We start from the raw sequence: 18,259 nt of genomic DNA, 5'->3' as shown, positions 1-18,259 counted from the left end.
TCATGACTCTCAAAACATCCGGCGTGCTCGAATGCAAACTTGAATGCGTTTTCTCGGACCCATCCACACTATGATGTATCAATGCCAGGTTATGCAATCCTGGAGAGCAATCACATGCGTCCGTGAGAATGAGATTGAAACCATCATTCATCTGGGGCGCGCTGTACAGCTGTACGCCCTGAGGCAATCTTTCGCTGAAGTTAGTTTAGTTGTTTCATTCGCTGGCGACCGTTGCTAAAAATCAGTCGTCAGCGGCCAGGACCGGTCAGCAGGCTGATAGAGGGAGCACACTCCGTGAAGCCTGGTGTGATAGTGCGGGGACGGCGTCTGGCGCAGCTCATCGTGATGGCCATGATTCCAAACGAACTAGCAGTCTGATGAGACTTGGTGCACTTTCAACAGCGTTCACCAGGTAATTGTGCTCAATATAACTTGTACAAGGATAAGTGTGAGAATATGTTTTTACTGCAATCGTCAAATTCCGTTAACTGGACTTGCATGTAAGACGGTTAATCATGCGACCACCACACGATGCGTAGATTGCGCGATAATAACTGTTACCCGAATATAGTACACGAACTGGTCATGAGACCACCGACTAGTAAAGCGAGCTAGCTAACGGTGATCAATGATCGTCGCTAAAGCTATCGTATTTGTATTCTTATTTGACATCGGCTGACACTCCACATACACACGTGGCTATTACGTGTCATTATTCTGAGAGATAAAACGGTATATAAAAAACAACGGAAAGTGATAGAGGATAGAAAAGGCATGAGCGCATACACGCATAAACAACTCTATCGAACAAAAAGGACTTGGCAGCGCGCTTAAAACTTGTTGAATTTAGTCGTCGAACATCCATAGGGAACTCATAAATGAGAGACGCCGCTCGGTGTACAAAGGACCGCTGTTTTGCCGCCGCATGCATTACCGCATGCGTCTGTTAAGGCATTTCAATCATTAGTCCGCGTTTCAGCGTATGTTTGTTAATAACATGCATCAACTCAAAACGTTTTGTTTACACTTTCCTGAAGCTTAAGCCCGCAATACGCGGGCTGAAGATGAAGGGTTTTTGTTCTTACCGGATTGTACACTCACTGCGTCAGGAATTGTGAAAGCGGGCTTATTTTGCGTCAGTCTGTAATGCGCCCAGCGGCGTTGCCAGCGTGCCTTTCGGTAACAGCCCGCCGCCGTCCGCAGAGCGTTTCTTCGGCACCAACTGGCGGGAGGAGTACGCCATTTTGTACGACGACTCGTCGCTCCTCTGGTACAAGAGCAAGGAGCGCAGCGAGCCGGAGGGAGCGCTGGTGCTGCGCTGCGCGCCCGAGCTGATGGCGGTGGGCGTGTTCACGCGCGCCGTGCCGCGCCAGCCCGAGTTCCCGGCCGGCACGGACATCCGGCGCGTGATCGCGCTCGGCAGCAGCGTCAGCCGGCGCGTCCAGTGGTTCATCTGCCCCTCCGAGGACGACGCCAAGTGAGTGCTGCCGCCGCGGGCCGCCGGCGGGTGCCGCACGGCTCCGGTGCGGGCTGCCCTGAGGGTGTCGGCCTGCACGCGGCCGGGTGCAGTGCTCTGGGATATCAGCGCTAGCAGGAGGTTTTGCTCTGTTCGAAAGGAAATGACAGTTATTGTATTTTGAACGCGACACAGCAGGAGCCCTTCTGTAACTTGGATGCTTATTGCACTCGAATGAATGGCTGGTGAGGGAATCCCTCTGCCGAATGAAACCGACCGTAAAAACCTCTGAGCTTCCAGGCGCTGCTGATATGAGTCACGGGCGATAGACCACGCGGCAGATGCCGTTGTTCGGGCGGCAGCGTCGTGGCCGGCGGGCGGTGGGGATGAGTCGGGGTCGCGGCCCGGGCGGGCCGCCGCCGGATGAGCGGCACTCCGTCGGCGAGCGTGCCCTATCAGCCACCTCCCGCCTCCCCCTCCCGGCGGGCGCTGACACGGTCGGGCTCGGCACTTGCGAAGCCCTCACCTCTGCTGGATCAGGCGCTAGGCTGGCAAATGACAGCGTCAGACTTCGATACGGCGTCTCCCGCAGTGTCTCCCCTCCCGCCTCCTCAACCGGTGACTGGGATCGCCCCTGTCTCGATCCTCTGCACCACTGGAAACCTAGGCTAACGCCTATGTTAGGAAAATGAATGCGTTAATCGCATCACTTTTGGTGCTGTGACTTGTGGGTCTTTCCGAATATTTGGGATCAGTTCCGAACTGATTGAAGATAAGGCCTATCAGTGCTTCGGACATTTTTCAGAATAAAAAGCCGCTGGAAACAAGGGCTTCTTTTCTAGGCATACGTTTACGTCTCTCTATGATGCCACGATAATTCAAGTGCGTTTTAACGAATTGCGTGGAATACAAGACGTTTTACAATGCGATAAGGCGCATCACAAGTAACATCTCTATTACGATAACGGTTCTAGCCGCAGGGTAATATGAACAGTTAATTCAGGCAAGTCATCTAAAACAAACCCGGCTGTTTCCCCTTCCTTCCGAGCTATTTAAGCCCCGCCAGTAGATTCAGCTATATTGCATGCATGAAATGCGTAGGAAAGTACTGAAAGTACGTTTTCACAGCACTTAACAAAGCACATTGTGTATGACGCTAATTGTAAAGCACTGACACTTTGCTTTCGGGTATACATTTCAAGATATTCCTCAGCAATGCTCCTCCATCCTTCTCAACGCCCTCTGGGTGCGAGCACGTCCCAGCGGGACGGCTGCCGATTGTGAAGGGGCGGCTGGACGTAGCGGGGGGGGGGGGGGGGAGGAACGAACAGATGTGGCCGACGTTGCTCCTAACAGATGTTCAAACTGCACCAAGCGGTGTAATACGATGGTTCACGTTCACTGTTTCAGGCATTTGTAATTCAGGGATTGTAGGTCTGGGATATTTTGCCAATGTGTCGGTACTCTTATTCCATTAGCACATATTTGTTGCCGTAGCGGGGCAGTTTCCTTTCTGAATTTGACAGTGCGATAAAAGTTGGCGATCATATATTTGTTGCGCACCACACATTATACGATAATACACTCTGTCATATCTCCATCCCACATGAGTCCCCAGCAATTGTCAGCAGTGAGGTCAGAACAAATAGGCGAGTAGTTGAGGTCCCAAAACTTTAGCCTGGGTAATCGGAACCTACGAATTCTGGAATGACCACATGCAATGCACCACAAGCAAAAGTCAAGTGGTGTTGAGAACGCCCAAGCGACGAGTGCCTTTATGTTCGCAACAACGCTAGAATTTAACAGACGAGACCGCGTGGCACGATCAGTGGCCGGCGCAGATGCTCGGCTTACCAATGCACTGCAAGGCAGAAACATCACCGTGTTCTGACGTCACGTCTGTCATGCAGGCAGTTTGCCATACTCAGCCTTCAAGCAAAAACACCTCACGGTGGTGTTCTTGCTCACCTATTGAACAGCCGTGATCTTGTCACCAGTAGTCTTAACTAGCAGCGTGGTTTTCTTTCCGTGAAGAGACATTGACTCGTCAGCTGGTAGTCATTGGCTGCCGTCTTGAATCCTTACAGTTGTCGTCTTAAACCCTGAAAAATATGGTGGTCGAGGAACGTTTCAGTGCATAACCAGCGTTCACACACCTGTGACTGAGTTATTCACGTGTGCAGTTGGGGCGAATAAGCTTGTTTTACCATTCCTAATTGCTGGTGACTTTCAGACCGTGTGACACTGTTAATATCAATGCTGGTGTACTAATTGCTTCAGTCTTTAAAATAGAAGACCTCGCAACGCATTTGCTCCGCTAGTAACCTGAACAGCACTTAAATATGAGTATCGCACAACGTAGTCATGATTCACGTTCCTTCCTGTCGGGTGTGTGGAAACCACCATGCGCTCTTCGTGTTTCACCTAACTTTATCTCGAGGGGATTGAGATTGCTAGTTGTGTAATGAAAAAACCAGCATGGATTAGCAAATAACTGATTGACTTGAGATTGCTAACAGATGATTTTAAGAAACGGAAAAGAGCAATGCTTTTCCTGACCTCCCAAAGTTCATGAGAATTGTGGTTGAAGCCCCACGCTTTTCGGCTGGAATTAGAACGCTGCTTGGAGATCGGGTCATAATTCTCTCATCTCTATAAACTTTGATTGCTATGGTCTTTACTAATGCCATGGGGCTGTAAACGCAGCCATTGTCAGAGACTTTGGGCTCTTGAAAAGCGCCCGAATGTGGCGCCGCCGAGCTGAAGACATCCGCGTCGAAATTGCATTTGGCGAAACCCGTGGCTGCGACGGCTTAGAGCTGGAACTGGGAACGAAGTGCAATCTAGATCATATTTATCAACCAGCTAATTGTAAAGCTGTGAGCAGAAAATCAGAAGTCGAGGCGGCCGTTGTCATGGGGTCCTAAATCAGCTGCCGCACAGAAGATTGACAGAAAGCTGCGTGGCGAACACGCGGGCCTAACTTATTCATGGTTTACAACCCAATTTGGGAGAATTTCAGAACGACCTCTGACAGCCTTATTTATACTGGGGGACAAGAGCAATGAGGTTTTTGGTTGTTGAATATTCTGTGATATAAGTGTGGTCCAATGCAGTGTGATATATGGTGATTATCCAATAATTTTCTGGTTTCTATTAATATACATATGCATATATATATATATATATATATATATATATATATATATATATATATATATATATATATATATATATATATATATATATATATATATATATATATATGGGAGAGAGAGAGGGGGAGAGAGAAAGAGAGAGAGAGAGAAAGAGAGAGAGAGAGAGAGAGAGAGAGAGAGAGAGAGAGAGAGAGAGAGAGAGAGAGAGAGAGAGAGAGAGAGAGAGAGAGAGAGAGAGAGAGAGAGAGGGGGAGAGAGAAAGAGAGAGAGAGAGAGAGTCTCAATCACATGTAGTGGTAAAAAGTTGATGCCATAAGCAGCACTTGCTGCTGTTCATGTATATAGCATTGGTCAACGTTTCAATGTTCGTATACATCATCGCCAGTGTCTGAAAGCTTCCCGCTAATGTTCCAACCAGAGTATCTTGCATTGTTTACTTCCTCGGCTTAGATCATTGGTTTTAGGGAGCAGCTTCCAATTTTTACTCGTTGTTATATTATAAAACAGCTTTTTGAATGGCACACATCTAAGATTCCCTGTTGGTCATGAAGTCCTAAGTATAAATAGGTATTGCGTGCTGCCCTTTTTTGAAAGGCATGGATCATTCACTTATATCAGACACTCAATTGCTCACTAACAACAGTGTCAATTTTTCCGTAGCACGGCGATGCGGTAGTTACGTATATATAAACACTTAAGAGTCAAGAGAAGTCCCCGCTGAGTATCATGGAGTCTGCATATCTCCTGCAAATTATTAGATAGGCTTATGATTTTGCTCTTGCGGAGCCTGGAAGACCTTCGTTGCATGGTTCTGTATTACTTCCAAGCTGACATGATGTATGCCGATAAGAGTTGTGCTTAATTGTATACAAATCTATTACCATGAGTATATCTGTGATGTGACCTAACGTATGTGAATTTCTCGAATGTAGAACGAAACCAAATTTATTGAATGCGCTCCCGTTTCCCGAGCATTGGATGATGCGTAAGAATTGTTTTCGCTCTGATGATGATTTTAAAATTATCAAAATGTCGATCGGATCACAGGTACGCAAATTATAGATTAGGTTTCATTCAAATGTATGTATTCTTAGATGAGCATGGTACACTCTGTTGAGCTGTTTCGCACACAACCTAAAAACGTTAACTAGTAAAGCCGGGTTAGGAAAAGCCCAAGATGTCGCCATTCCTCATTGAGCTTGAATTACTATCATATATATGCTTGATTTTGAAAATGATTGACAGAAACAATATAAAGCAAGTATTTTGAAGCGGGCGATTACTTGCACGTATTCAGCGTCGTATATTTTGCTGGAAATGGATATTTTCCAAAGTTATTTTCCGTTCCAAGGTGATCTAGAAAATATAAATGTCCTTGCCAATGACTTGAATGTCACCTAACAAAAACAAAATTCCGCTTTTTAGGAGCACTTACAGGAATATACCTTCAGTACGTCATGGATCATTGAATTGGTGATTGATATTACATCCCACATTTGCGTCCCCTACCACACAGGGCCTCCGATGCTGGAAAGGCGCTAACGTAATAATCGCACTCGTTTTGCATAGGCATTCACTGCCATAATCTTTTGACGGTAACCCATGTGAAAACAAACTTGCTGAACGTAAGATATGATAAAAGCATAGACAAAAAAGGAAGAATGCATTCTTAGCTACCTGTGGAATCACGTAGTTTCCTATAAATGTTTATATCGGGTTAGCCAAGGAGCTCCTATATAGCGTTTCAAACGACGAGTGGTCGCATTTCGTATAATCATTGCTTTCACAGAGAGCTCAGAATGTTACCAAGTTTTCGGGGTCCCAATCATTCCGGATTTCAACATGAGGTGACTATTAGCTATGCATGGACGAAAACATTAAAATGGTCATACACGGAAGAAATGGCCTAAAAAAGTACCTCTTGAATCCCATAACCATGCTTTTTTACGTGACGCCTAAGATTGAATATTTATTATATTCTGCCTCGTACGCTCAGTTGGTTAGAGCGCCTGCCTCTCGATCCACCCGTCCGTGGCGGGATGGGCTTGAGTTGCTTCAGGCGCTTGCTATTTACCCTTGACAAATATGGCCTGCGGAAGATGACAGCGGCCGCGCTGAAGGTCACGTGACGTCAGAGGGCAGGACGGACCCTGCCGAGCATTACAACACGCTAAACTTTCGCCACGAAATTCTGCCGTTGAACTGGAATTGCGCGATCGGATGGCAGAGGCCAGGGCTCACGTAACAAACGCTGGTTAGCGTAATCTCTGTTGCCAAAAAATCCATCCACTCAAAAGGCTTAGATAAAATCTTTAAAAATATATCCTCAGCATGTGGAGGCCTTACCCTTCGAAAAATTGAGTGAATTTTCTTGAGTCTCGTATGAATCTTCAAGTCTGGAGGTTCGAGCGGCATTCAAATTGCTGCATAATAGATTCATTGTCATTTTTGAGTTATAAAATTTGCTACTACACACATCGCCTAGGGCTGAACATAACTACTGGCTTCCTTGTTACTTATACACTGACCTATACTAATGGCCACAGACAACTCAGGAGGTCAGGGACCTGTCTTCGTTCCACAATACATAGATCATGCAGGAGTATGAATATTAAGCCATGTTTTGCACGCCGGTTTTCCTGAAGCAGGTCAAAATATGCTCAGAAAACAAGGTTCCATGTGCAAGTCTGCTTATGGTATAATGATATTTGCAATGGTCGCACTATTACATCATGGGCCTTATACACAATTTCGTAAGCTACACACCCTTAAAATGTTACTGAAGTCCAGAAAATGGAGCTTCGTGAAGCATTCCGACTGTGTTCTAACTTGATGAAGGCATCCGAAGCCCAACCATCGAAAGCATGCATTTATCCACAATCCGCTCATTACTTGTCTTCCGTGGCTCTCTCTCTCTCTCTCTCTCTCTCTCTCTCTCTCTCTCTCTCTCTCCTCTCTCTCGTCTCTCTCTCTCTCTCTCTCTCTCTCTCTCTCTCTCTCTCTCTCTCTCTCTCTCTCTCTCTCTCTCTCTCTCTCTCTCTCTCTCTCTCTCTCTCTCTCTCTCTCTCTCTCTCTCTCTCTCTCTCTCTCTCTCTATCTCTCTCTCTCTCTCTCTCTCTCTCTCTCTCTCTCTCTCTCTCTCTCTCTCTCTCTCTCTCTTTTCCTCTTCCAATGAAACAATCGAGCCGTTGCCGGCCGCCGCCATATCGTCCGGTTCCCACGGGCCGGCTGTGCCCCGCCTCGCGTCGCGCGTCGCCGTCGCTGGCCGTCGGCGGGCGTGCGGGCGTGCCGGCCCGCTGTTCGCGTGCCTGACCGGCCACCCCGGTGGGTCGGGGGTCGTTGCGCCTCGCCAGCATGGCGTGGCCCCTGGCAGATGGATAGTGCACACGACAGCCGGCGGCGTGCGGCAGGATGGCGCGACGGCGACAGCGGCGCACGCCGCGCCGTATTTCGCCGCGACGCGGCGCCCACCCCCGCCCGCCGCTGTCAGTGGTCGTGGTGACTGAGTCGCTGCCACCATCGTCAGCATCACCTGCCGCGTTATTGTGGCCTGTGCTTCCAGTGCAAAGCCTGTTGCAGCCGCCGGCGGGTGAGCCGACTCCCCGACAGGCAGCAAACTGTCGCCACCGGGCGTTTTACGGCCGCCTTGACGCTGGCGTGCGCCTTATAGAGGCCACGTCCCGCCGGCGGGATGATGAGGGGTGGCGCGTCTGCAGTCCGCGGGGGGCGCAGACCAGTCCAGAGTTGGCCTTTGCCCTGACCCGCCGTGCCAGGTCGTAGCAGCTGAGGCTGACCTGTGGGCCAGTGGTGGCAGTGCCCGGCAGGCGGGCTCCGAGCGAGATGGTGGCATGCGCGCCAGTCGATGAACAGCTGGTTTATGAACCGATAGCTTCAACCTGTACCGTGGCACTTGTGGCAATTGCGCTAAGTTGCACCCCTCCCCCTCCTTGGAGGCGTCTGCGTTGGTAGCCTTCATAAGCCATATAATCAAAACCTCACGATTATCTTCTCTATCACTAAGGCTGTTTAAGGCCGGCTGTCTACACGTGCCAAGATTGAGGTGACCATTGTCAAAATGTGGCTTTTGAGCACATGCATGATGGAGGACGGTCCTCCAAGTCACAGAAACTATGATGCAGATGCTTGAAATTTATTGCACGAAAAGATCTTTACTCAGCCATTCACTCGTACTCCCTTCAACTAAGCACAATAGGTGCATGGGTACGTGTTATGGCTGCCTGTTAAGCATGTTTGTAGCTGTCTGTTCAGTGGACATTCGCGGATTGGTAACAGTTTTGCAGTTTGTTCAGACAAGTCGCATCGTTGCACGGAAGTCGAGCCTTAAAAAATTTAGTACCTGGGTAGTTCCTCTTCTCCTATGTTTTGGCTGTTGCATGTACCTGTTGACACTGCTCCAACCTGCTCAAAACATCGATACTTACTTTGTGACATACTCTAGTCTGGCATAGCCTCTGTTTGGGCCTTCAGCTCACGCCAGACCACTGATCGCAGCTTTTCCGAATATTTTGGATGCATGGGGATGGGAGAGACTGTGCGCACGTGACCACCCATATCATCTAATTGCTCCGTGGTTGTCGTGCTCCGAACCATAGCACGCGCGGCCGATTCTCCCAGCATCGTGAACGTGAACGCTTCCAGTGCATTTCGGGTCTGGTAACGACGCCGGCGATGAGCGGCTTTCGTGTCCCGCTGGGGCTGGTGATGACGCCGGTGGTGAGCGAACCTCGTGTCGCGCTGGGGCTGGTGATGACGCCGGTGATGAGCGACGCTCGTGTCGCACTGGAGCTGATGATGACGCGGGAGATGAGCGGCGCTCGTGTCGCGCTGGGGCTGGTGATGACGCCCGTGATGAGCGGCGCTCGTGTCGCACTGAAGCTGGTGATGACGCGGGAGATGAGCGGCGCTCGCGTCGCGCTGATCTATATCACGCCAAGCTGTAGCTGTGCAGAGCTGCATGGTTCGCTGCACAGCATTATCCCGTTACCTCCGCGCCTCTCAAGACCCGAAGGTATCCGCCAGAGTCGGACTTCCCCGCCGCTCCTCCCCCCCCCCCCCCCCGCCGCTTCGTCTCATCTCCGACTGCGCGGGAGCAGTCAAGGCGCCGGTGCGCGTCGGCTCGTTCGCGGGACCTGCGCGGCGGCTGGAGCGGCTGGGCGCGATCATCTGGTGCCGGGGCGACCGGCCGCACCGCTCGGACTGGCGACAAAACGGCACGTCCCACTTGTTAGCCGCCACTGAAGACGTCGCAGCCCGCGGTGACAGGGCTCAGACCATTTGACGGCAGCGGACTTTTATCACGGCCGTCGTCCAAATCATTCCCATTGTCAGTGTTAACGGTGTTCAGTCGTTAGGCTTAGTGTTATCGTTTTATTGCATCCACTCTTCCCCCGCTGTCTGTTAACTAGATTAGCTTTAAGAGCGCCTTATTCTGCACTGCATACGCTCTCTCGGACCTTTCCCGACTCCCACAGACGGCCGAGCAAAGCAGTGCCGTGGTGCAGTCATTCCAGTAAAATCGTCGAAACGACGAAATTGGCACTTCGTCACACAAAAAGCCGTGTTTCTTTGAAGCTGCTTCTGGTTGCTGAACATCATTCCCCAGAACTGACTACACGTGTACTTGTGAGTCGCACACGGCTGCAGTGGTAAGAGAAAGAGACCGCTGTCTGGCGTACGACCGCTACCACCGCTGCTGTTTTTGGCGGCGGCGGCAGGGGGCTGCCGCTCAGAACGCTGTTTTTATATGCCGTCGCGTTTCCCGCGCTCGCGCTGCTGACTCGAGAGCACGCTGCGTATGGCCGAGCGCCAGGTTTCTCCGCCTTCGTCGTGCTATTGATTTTCGGGTCTTGGGTCGGGTGGGTTGTCGCTGGCAAAGGCTGTGTGCTGCGGTTGGCTCGAGCCGCTGATCAGCATGCGTGATCTCTGAATAGGTTCTGTGTGTCATTATGGAGTCCCATCTGGTCGCTCGCCTCCGAGGCTTTTGTGGTGCATTACCAGCATCGCTCTTTTCCAGGCATATTGCTGACCATTTAAATGCTTTACATGATGAGCTATTCTTAGAGGTGTTCCCGTTATCACCACTATGTGGTTCAGCTCAAAGTAATAAAGTTCTTCCGCACAAGTCAATAGCTATAAATTTTGTAGTCAATTGAAATGTTCCCTGGGGAACTCATGCCTGCCAGCACGATCGTTCTATCTGCGGCCATGGCTTTGATACTCGATAGTTGTTCCAAGTGCCATGTGAGCCGCATGTCGTCCTCCGTTTGCCAGCCACTTGGGCGTGAATGCCACATAGCACAAACATACTTTGCCACATAGCACAAACAGACTTTAAGCCATACGGAGACTGGAATATATATATATATATATATATATATATATATATATATATATATATATATATATATGTGTGTGTGTATATATATATATATATAATATATATATATATATATATATATATATATATATATATATGTATATGTGTATGTATCTCTCTCTCTCTCTTCTCTCTCTCTCTCTCTCTCTCTCTCTCTCTCTCTCTCTCTCTCTCTCTCTCTCTCTCTCTCCTCTCTCTCTCTCTCTCTCTCTCTCTCTCTCTCTCTCTCTCTCTCTTCTCTCTCTCTCTCTCTCTCTCTCTCTCTCTCTCTCTCTCTCTCTCTCTCTCTCTCTCTCTCTCTCTCTCTCTCTCTCTCTCTCTCTCTCTCTCTCTCTCTCTCTCTCTCTCTCTCTCTCTCTCTCTCTCTCTTCTCTCTCTCTCTCTCTCTCTCTCTCTCTCTCTCTCTCTCTCTCTCTCTCTCTCTCTCTCTCTCTCTCTCTCTCTCTCTCTCTCTCTCTCTCTCTCTCTCTCTCTCTCTCTTCTCTCTCTCTCTCCTCCTCTCTCTCTCTCTCTCTCTCTCTCTCTCTCTCTCTCTCTCTCTCTCTCTCTCTCTCTCTCTCTCTCTCTCTCTCTCTCTCTCTCTCTCTCTCTCTCTCTCTCTCTCTCTCTCTCTCTCTCTCTCTCTCTATATATATACATATATATATATATATATATATATATATATATATGTGTGTGTGTGTGTGTGTGTATATGTATATATACATGTATATATATATATATATATATATATATATATATATATATATGTCTATTAAGCATGCACCTACTCAGATGAAATATAAGCAGACAAATATGCATGTCATTGTTTGCATTAGATGCACGTATGCAAGAATGGCGTATGGCATATGTTTATTGTGCTGCCAAGTGTGGCCACTCCGCTACTATGTTGTAGCGCACATGGAAAAATGCTGGCGAGCCCGTAGATCAAAAATGAAGTGCTAAAGGTAACGGATAAAAGGGAATGTCAAATATAATCGGAGCAGCGATGGCATATCGTGTAAAACAAAAGCCTCGCCTAAGGATATGACGTGGCTGGGGGGTCTAGTTGTTTTATTCCGTCCTACATGCATTCCTGGCGCATCAGAAATGACGCAGCACGGCTCGTGACGCGGCGTCAAATGCTGCCACCACAGGAGCGATGATAGCTGCGGTGAAGGGCGGTGGCTCCTGACTTGTGCGGTAGAACTTACCGACTTGGTCCTGTCCTTATTCTGTCTAAATTTAGCGTTCTCAATGCATACTGTAGCCATGAATACTGTAAAAGGCGCGCGATTTAAAGCATCCACGATTGAAGGCTCAATGTCTTGGTATTCCCCTGCCTGGAAACGTTATTATGCAACAGCAATTACTTAGCAGGCTGCCGGCCTCCCGTCGTTTTGCTGAACATCAGCCGAAGAGCATAAAGAGGACTTAATGCGGCGGGGTATCCGGTATCCCTGGGGTCCATATTCGCGTGGCTTATCAGTCAAGTCCTCGCCAGGCTCCGTCTGTCCGCTGCACTTCCGCCGGCTGGGGATGGTGGGTGGATGTCGTGATGTCTTTAGCCAGAACATCGGCCTCCAAATCGCAGCACCGAGCACTCTGCTATCACCGCGCCCAGTGTCCACAAATGAGACCGAATAATCCGCCGGAAGCGCACCATTTCCGGACCCTCTTCTCCCCAGAGCGCGCCTTTTGTTGTGACTGGCGAGCGCAGCCGCGGCTCCCAGCTGGACCGGGCCCGCCGGTCTGAGCCGCCTCGTCGGGCCTCGCTCTCACTCTCGTGCTCGACATCCGCTCCAGGCCGTCTCGACGATTTACCTGGCGGCAACGACCCGACCCCTGTCTCAAGGTCGCCTTTGGGGAGGGGTGAATCCCCGCATCCTCACTTGCACACATGGCACCATCTCCTACAGTTAGTCTAGTGGGAACACAGCCATACCCCCAGTACAGCTGCACCTGTTACCGGTCCCGTCCCCGGCGCTGGACCTCGGCCTCCCGTGCCGTTCAATATCGCCGGCGGCGTATTTTCGGCTCCGCCCGACGCCGTCGGAGCCGGCGCCTGACGGCGGCCGACGCTCTCGTCGTACGCACGCCGGCCGCCGGTCTGAGCACCGCGCCGCAGCCCCGGCCGGCCGGCCGACGCTAACCAAGCTGGATGACTCTCGTTTCAGCGCCTGGATGACGGCCATCAGCAATACGGTGAGAACGGGCGGCACTGATCAGCCGGCTCCGAATGAGGCCGGCGCTGCGCACCGCCCGCCCTGACGGCCCGTTCGTTGGCCGCCAGAGCAGGCCGGAATGAGATTGCATGCTCCGTACCCGCCGCGGCCGGGAAACCGCGCGGCAAACTGGGCTTGCGAGGCAGCGTTCCGTGTTATCCGACCTGCTCTGACCTGCTCTGACCTGCTCTGCACCCTGTCTCTTTGTCGAGTGCCGCGCTCAGGTGCGTCAGGTGCATCGAGGCTGGTCACCGCGCATGCGCTCTGGTCTACTCATCAGGCGGTAGGCACGTCCGTGTCCCTGTCTAGCGTTGGTTTCCTCTTTAGCTTTCTTCTTCCGGATCTCCTTCAGTCGTTCTGGATTCGCCCATGCAAATCGGCCCCGATAATGCTGCATGGATCCTTACCACCGAATAGGACCATATGGCTTCGAAATGACCAGCTGTTTTGCATGGCTCGGTGCCTGGTGGTTGGAGGTTTGGCTATTGACGAGAGCATCAAGAGCAAATGAGCTGCAGATCCGGGCAAGAGTTATAGTGCGATGTCATTCTCTGCGTATTAACAAACGGCATTCTGTCAGACTTCTCAGCGTGTAAAAGACTTGAATTGGTTGTCGAAAAGAAAATCTAAAAAGTGATCATTTGGAACGTCTACTTTATTCTCGCGTGCTTCACAATACAAAATTATGAGTGAATGAGCTAATGAAGCTATGGCTATGGAGAAGAAATGCAAATTCACTAACTTCCAAACTCTTCTACAAACACCCCCATGGCAAAGGTTCAAATTTGACTTTCTTGTGTTTTACCCAGTTCAAAAATTTTTGCTTACCGAGCAGCATACAGGACAAGCACTCGCTTATACCAAGTATAGCATATAGTATAATATTGTATAGTCGTATAGTAAAGTGTAGTTATCTGAGTCGTATTTAAAACAAGGCATGCATTCAGCACGCCACATGAAGCTATGAGTGTGTCCATGTGTGGTTCAGGGTTGTCCATGACTGTAACCGTCCGCGTGTGTGTGTGTGCCAAGTACACGGGCGGAAGCCGTCCCTGTGTGCCTTAGTAATCGGCTGCAGCCGCCCGTGTGTGTCTCAGTAGATAGCTGCGGCCGCCCGTGTGTGCCTCAGTAGATGGCTGCGGCCGCCCGTGTGTGTCTCAGTAGATGGCTGCAGCCACCCGTGTGTGCCTCAGTAGCCGGCTAGAGCCGCCCGCGTGTGCCTCAGCGGCCGACTGCCGCCGCCCGTGTGTGCCTCAGCGGCCGGCTGCAGCCGCCCGTGTGTGACCCAGCGACTAAGCTGGTGGGCTGCGGAGCCGCCGAGCGTCATTCGCAGGCCATTACGGGACGCCAATCTGGCTGGGAAGCAGCCGGCCGCCGCCGGCCGCCGCCGGCCGCCGCCGGACCGCTATTTTGGGCCGTTCATCTGGCCTTTATCGCCACCCATACCTTCCCATTGAAATGTGAACGTTAAAACTGCCGGCAAATTTAATGAATGACTGCCGATGTGGAGCAGTCGCCGGCTCCGGAGTATATTTAGGTCGGCGGCATTATCGGGGGAAAGTTTGGGAGGTTATTCCGCAGCGTCCGGCGCGGCCCGGGAGCCGACATTCGGCGGCGGGTGATGGGTCTTCGCCGGCGGCCCCCAAAGCGGCGCGTCGGCCCCGATCGGTACCATTTCTCAAACCCCCTGCTGCTGCGCCGCCGCCGGAACCCGAGCCGTCATCGGGCGCGAGGACGTCCGCGCATTATCGGCAGCCAGGGACCGGAGCTGAGGGAATGGCGGCCGATCAGAAGCATCATCACCAGCCAGAAGAGTAAGCTGAAGTGATGCTGGCCGATCAGAAGCATCACCACCAGCCAGACGTCGAAAGTGAGGGGATGGTGGACCAATCGGAAGCATCGCCACCAGCCAGAAGTCGAAACTGAAGGGATGGTGACCGATCAGAAGCATCTCCACCAGCCAGAAGTCGAAACTGAAGGGATAGTGACCGATCAGAAGCATCACCTCCAGCCAGAAGTCGAAACTGAAGGGATAGTGACCGATCAGAAGCATCACCTCCAGCCAGAAGTCGAAACTGAAGGGATGGTGACCGATCAGAAGCATCATCACTAGGGAGGACCGGAGATACAGAGATGGTGGCCGATCAAAAACATATCACCAGCCAGGAGCCGGAGCTGAAGGGATGGCGTCCAATCAGAAGCGTCTCGCCAGCCAGAAGCCGGAGCTGAAGGGATGGCGTCCAACCAGAAGCGTCTCACCAGCCAGGAGCCAGACCTGAAGGGATGGCGTCCAATCAGAAGCGTCTCAGCAGCCAGGAGCCGGAGCTGAAGGGATGGCGTCCAATCAGAAGCGTCTCAGCAGCCAGGATCCGGAGCTGAAGGGATGGCGTCCAATCAGAAGCGTCCCACCAGCCAGGAGCTGGACCTGAAGGGATGGCGTCCAATCAGAAGGCGTCTCACTAGCCAAGAGCCGGAATTGAAGGGATGGCGTCCAATCAGAAGCGTCTCACCAGCCAGGAGCCGGAACTGAAAGGTTGGCGGCCGATCAGAGCTACCGTCACCAGCCGGGGGCCAGGGAAACAGCTTGATCAGGAGCCTGGAGATCGGAGATTTAAGTGCAACAGCTCGATCAGGAGCTTGGAGATCGGAGATTAAGGACAACAGCTCGATCAGGAGCCAGGAGATCAAAGCTGAAGCGTAAGGCTCTTATGAGGAGCCAGTAGATAAGAGCTGAAGAAGAAGCCGCCCGATCAGGAGCCATGGGATTAGAGCTGAAGCGGTTAAGTAGTGTCATTTGGAGCAAGGGGCTCAGAGCTGAAGGCTCTGCCAGGAGCGAGGCAATGGACGGATTTTCGAAATGCGGTGGTACCTGCGCAAAGTGAGAACGGGGAGGACTGCAGGAACCGAAATGCGTCATAAACGTTGCTGTTTGAGAGATTGATAATGGTGGAAGTGTCTGCTTTGCAACTTTGCAAAGCCCTACTCTGCCCTTTCACTGGTTAAAAAGAACCCGAGCTCCAGAGAATGCATGCCAGTATCTGTCTCATCCGTCATTCATTACAAGCTTGTCTTTTACCCTAATTACAGAAATATGTGTCTTTGCTTTCTCCACCCGTGGGCAACTATTTGTGTTACACTATTCTACCACAGTTTCTATTGTGAGCAGCATGCAGTAATGAACACACTATAAAGCAGTTGTGAATACACTGCAATGTACTCGTGAAAAGTCAGTGCTTCTTGTTCTATGGCATTCTCATTCTGTGGGGAAATGGGATATTGCTCCCCTTTCTATTCGACATATGTTATCAGTGACGATCGTCAAATCAATGGTGGATGGTTGTCGATGTTACATAATTTGCACCGGCTGTAGCATGGCTGCAATGCCAGCTCCTAATGTTGCTTAGTGTGTGAGGTTTCGCAGCAGCAGTACATGATCTGCATGGACACGTATGGTTAGACATTGTAAACAAATTAGCACCAAACTAACGTTAACGATGTACTTGAGGTGTACCCCCTTATCATCATGATTCATTAGTTCCTGATGGCGTTCAGCTTGAACCCGATGCCGGTCTGAGTGAGGTCTGAAGTTAGCATGACCCGTCGGCAGCTGCCGCCGCCGCCCAGCCCGGTGATGACCGAGGCCTGCTGCCCCCGCGCCTTCTCTCTGCCCGGACAGGTCACCAACAGCCTCGCCAAGTACGGCTCCGAGAGATACGGTCAGTGGCCGTGGCGCCGCAGCGAATGGCCGGCCTCCAGGCCGAGCTGCTGCCGGTGCCACACCGGCGCGCGTGTCAATAGCTGATCGGCATTGGACCTCAGGCTTGCTTGGCCATGTTGTGTCTTGTCGCATTGCACGACTGAAAGTGTTTGTCTTGACCGTTCGTTACAGAATACGGCGCGGCTTGACTAAACCACCCAGTACGCTTGATGGCACTGCATTAGATCGCTGCAGTTGTTATACAGATATCGCACCGAACCCGACCTCCCGGCTGAAGTCCAGACTCACGCGCCGTTGCTCAAATGCTATATTAAATGCATCGTTCCGTGTCTTGCTGGTCTTGACGCGACAACGCTCTCGTGTTGAGGTTTGATAAATCTACTCTGCCGGTTTCTGTAAACAAAACGAAAAGTGTGCGAACTCTTTTATTGTGTTTAGTTACTGTAGTCCGGCGTACGCACCATATATTCCTTTTACTTCCCATCACTGGTTTCCATGGTGGACAAAAAGCTTAACAAAGATGGAGCCGTTATGGATTGGTCTAAGCAAGGGCCCGGGAGCTAGTGCGGTAAGAATCTTAGGGGCCTGTTCCTCCCTCCCAACGCGTGGTAGAATTGGACATTAGGTTCATGGCGTTGTGTCGTAAGAAAATTAGCAAAATGCCTTCAATACCGACTTCATTGCTGGATAAGCTCTCTTGGTTACAACCTCAAACGAGGTATCCCATCTTTAATGAAATGTGTGTATGTTATTCGGCTGCTCTGGCCAGTTGAAGATGTTTATTGGTCCTCCTGCATTTCCTGACTGCGTCATGCAATTTCATTTATCTTTTGCTCTTTGGTATTCGGCTCAGTGGTTTTCCAAGTTCATTGTTGGAACAATACTGCAACTTTCCGGAGAATCGTACATGAATTTTTAGTAGGCCAGCAGTGATATCATTTTTTGCCAGCAGCAATGCACGTTCGCTGCTGTCAAACAAACATATGTTGTTCGAACGGTTTAGAATGGCTTAGTACTAAGGTTCCAACATAGGGCTCGAATGGTATAAAACTTGGAATACAAAAACTGCAGATACATAACTCAGCAAATTTTAAAAAATACACGGCAGTGCGTCGTGAAATCCGCCCAAGACTTAAGCATATGAATATGTGCTGAGTCGCTGAGGCAGCTCAAAGTTCAAACCTCATCAGTTATGACCGTCCGGCCGTGCTAATGCAAGCGTTCTAACTTTTACCCCGGCCAAGTTAGAGCTAAATCATCAAAGAAATATCCATCCTCAAACCATCCACTTCAAAAGCAGCAACTAAACGAACTACATCCCTCCGC

The 18,259-nt window shown here is 50.6% G+C and overlaps 1 protein-coding gene across 1 annotated transcript in view; it reads left to right on the top strand.

The window, feature by feature from the left end:
- LOC119093852 (uncharacterized) overlaps positions 1–18,259 on the top strand; it is a 34,159-nt gene that overhangs the window by 10,511 nt on the left and 5,389 nt on the right. Inside the window, exons 3-5 of the mRNA XM_037216862.1 lie at positions 1,204–1,477; positions 13,168–13,195; positions 16,823–16,931. Coding sequence (XP_037072757.1) covers positions 1,204–1,477; positions 13,168–13,195; positions 16,823–16,931 — 411 coding nt within the window. The remainder of the gene's footprint in view (positions 1–1,203; positions 1,478–13,167; positions 13,196–16,822; positions 16,932–18,259) is intronic.

This window comes from Pollicipes pollicipes, unplaced genomic scaffold, assembly GCF_011947565.3.
Source record: "Pollicipes pollicipes isolate AB1234 unplaced genomic scaffold, Ppol_2.1 Scaffold_4002;HRSCAF=4701_pilon_pilon_pilon, whole genome shotgun sequence".
In the NCBI taxonomy this organism is placed as follows: Eukaryota; Metazoa; Arthropoda; class Thecostraca; order Pollicipedomorpha; family Pollicipedidae; genus Pollicipes; species Pollicipes pollicipes.
This window is presented reverse-complemented; position numbering and strand designations above follow the sequence as displayed.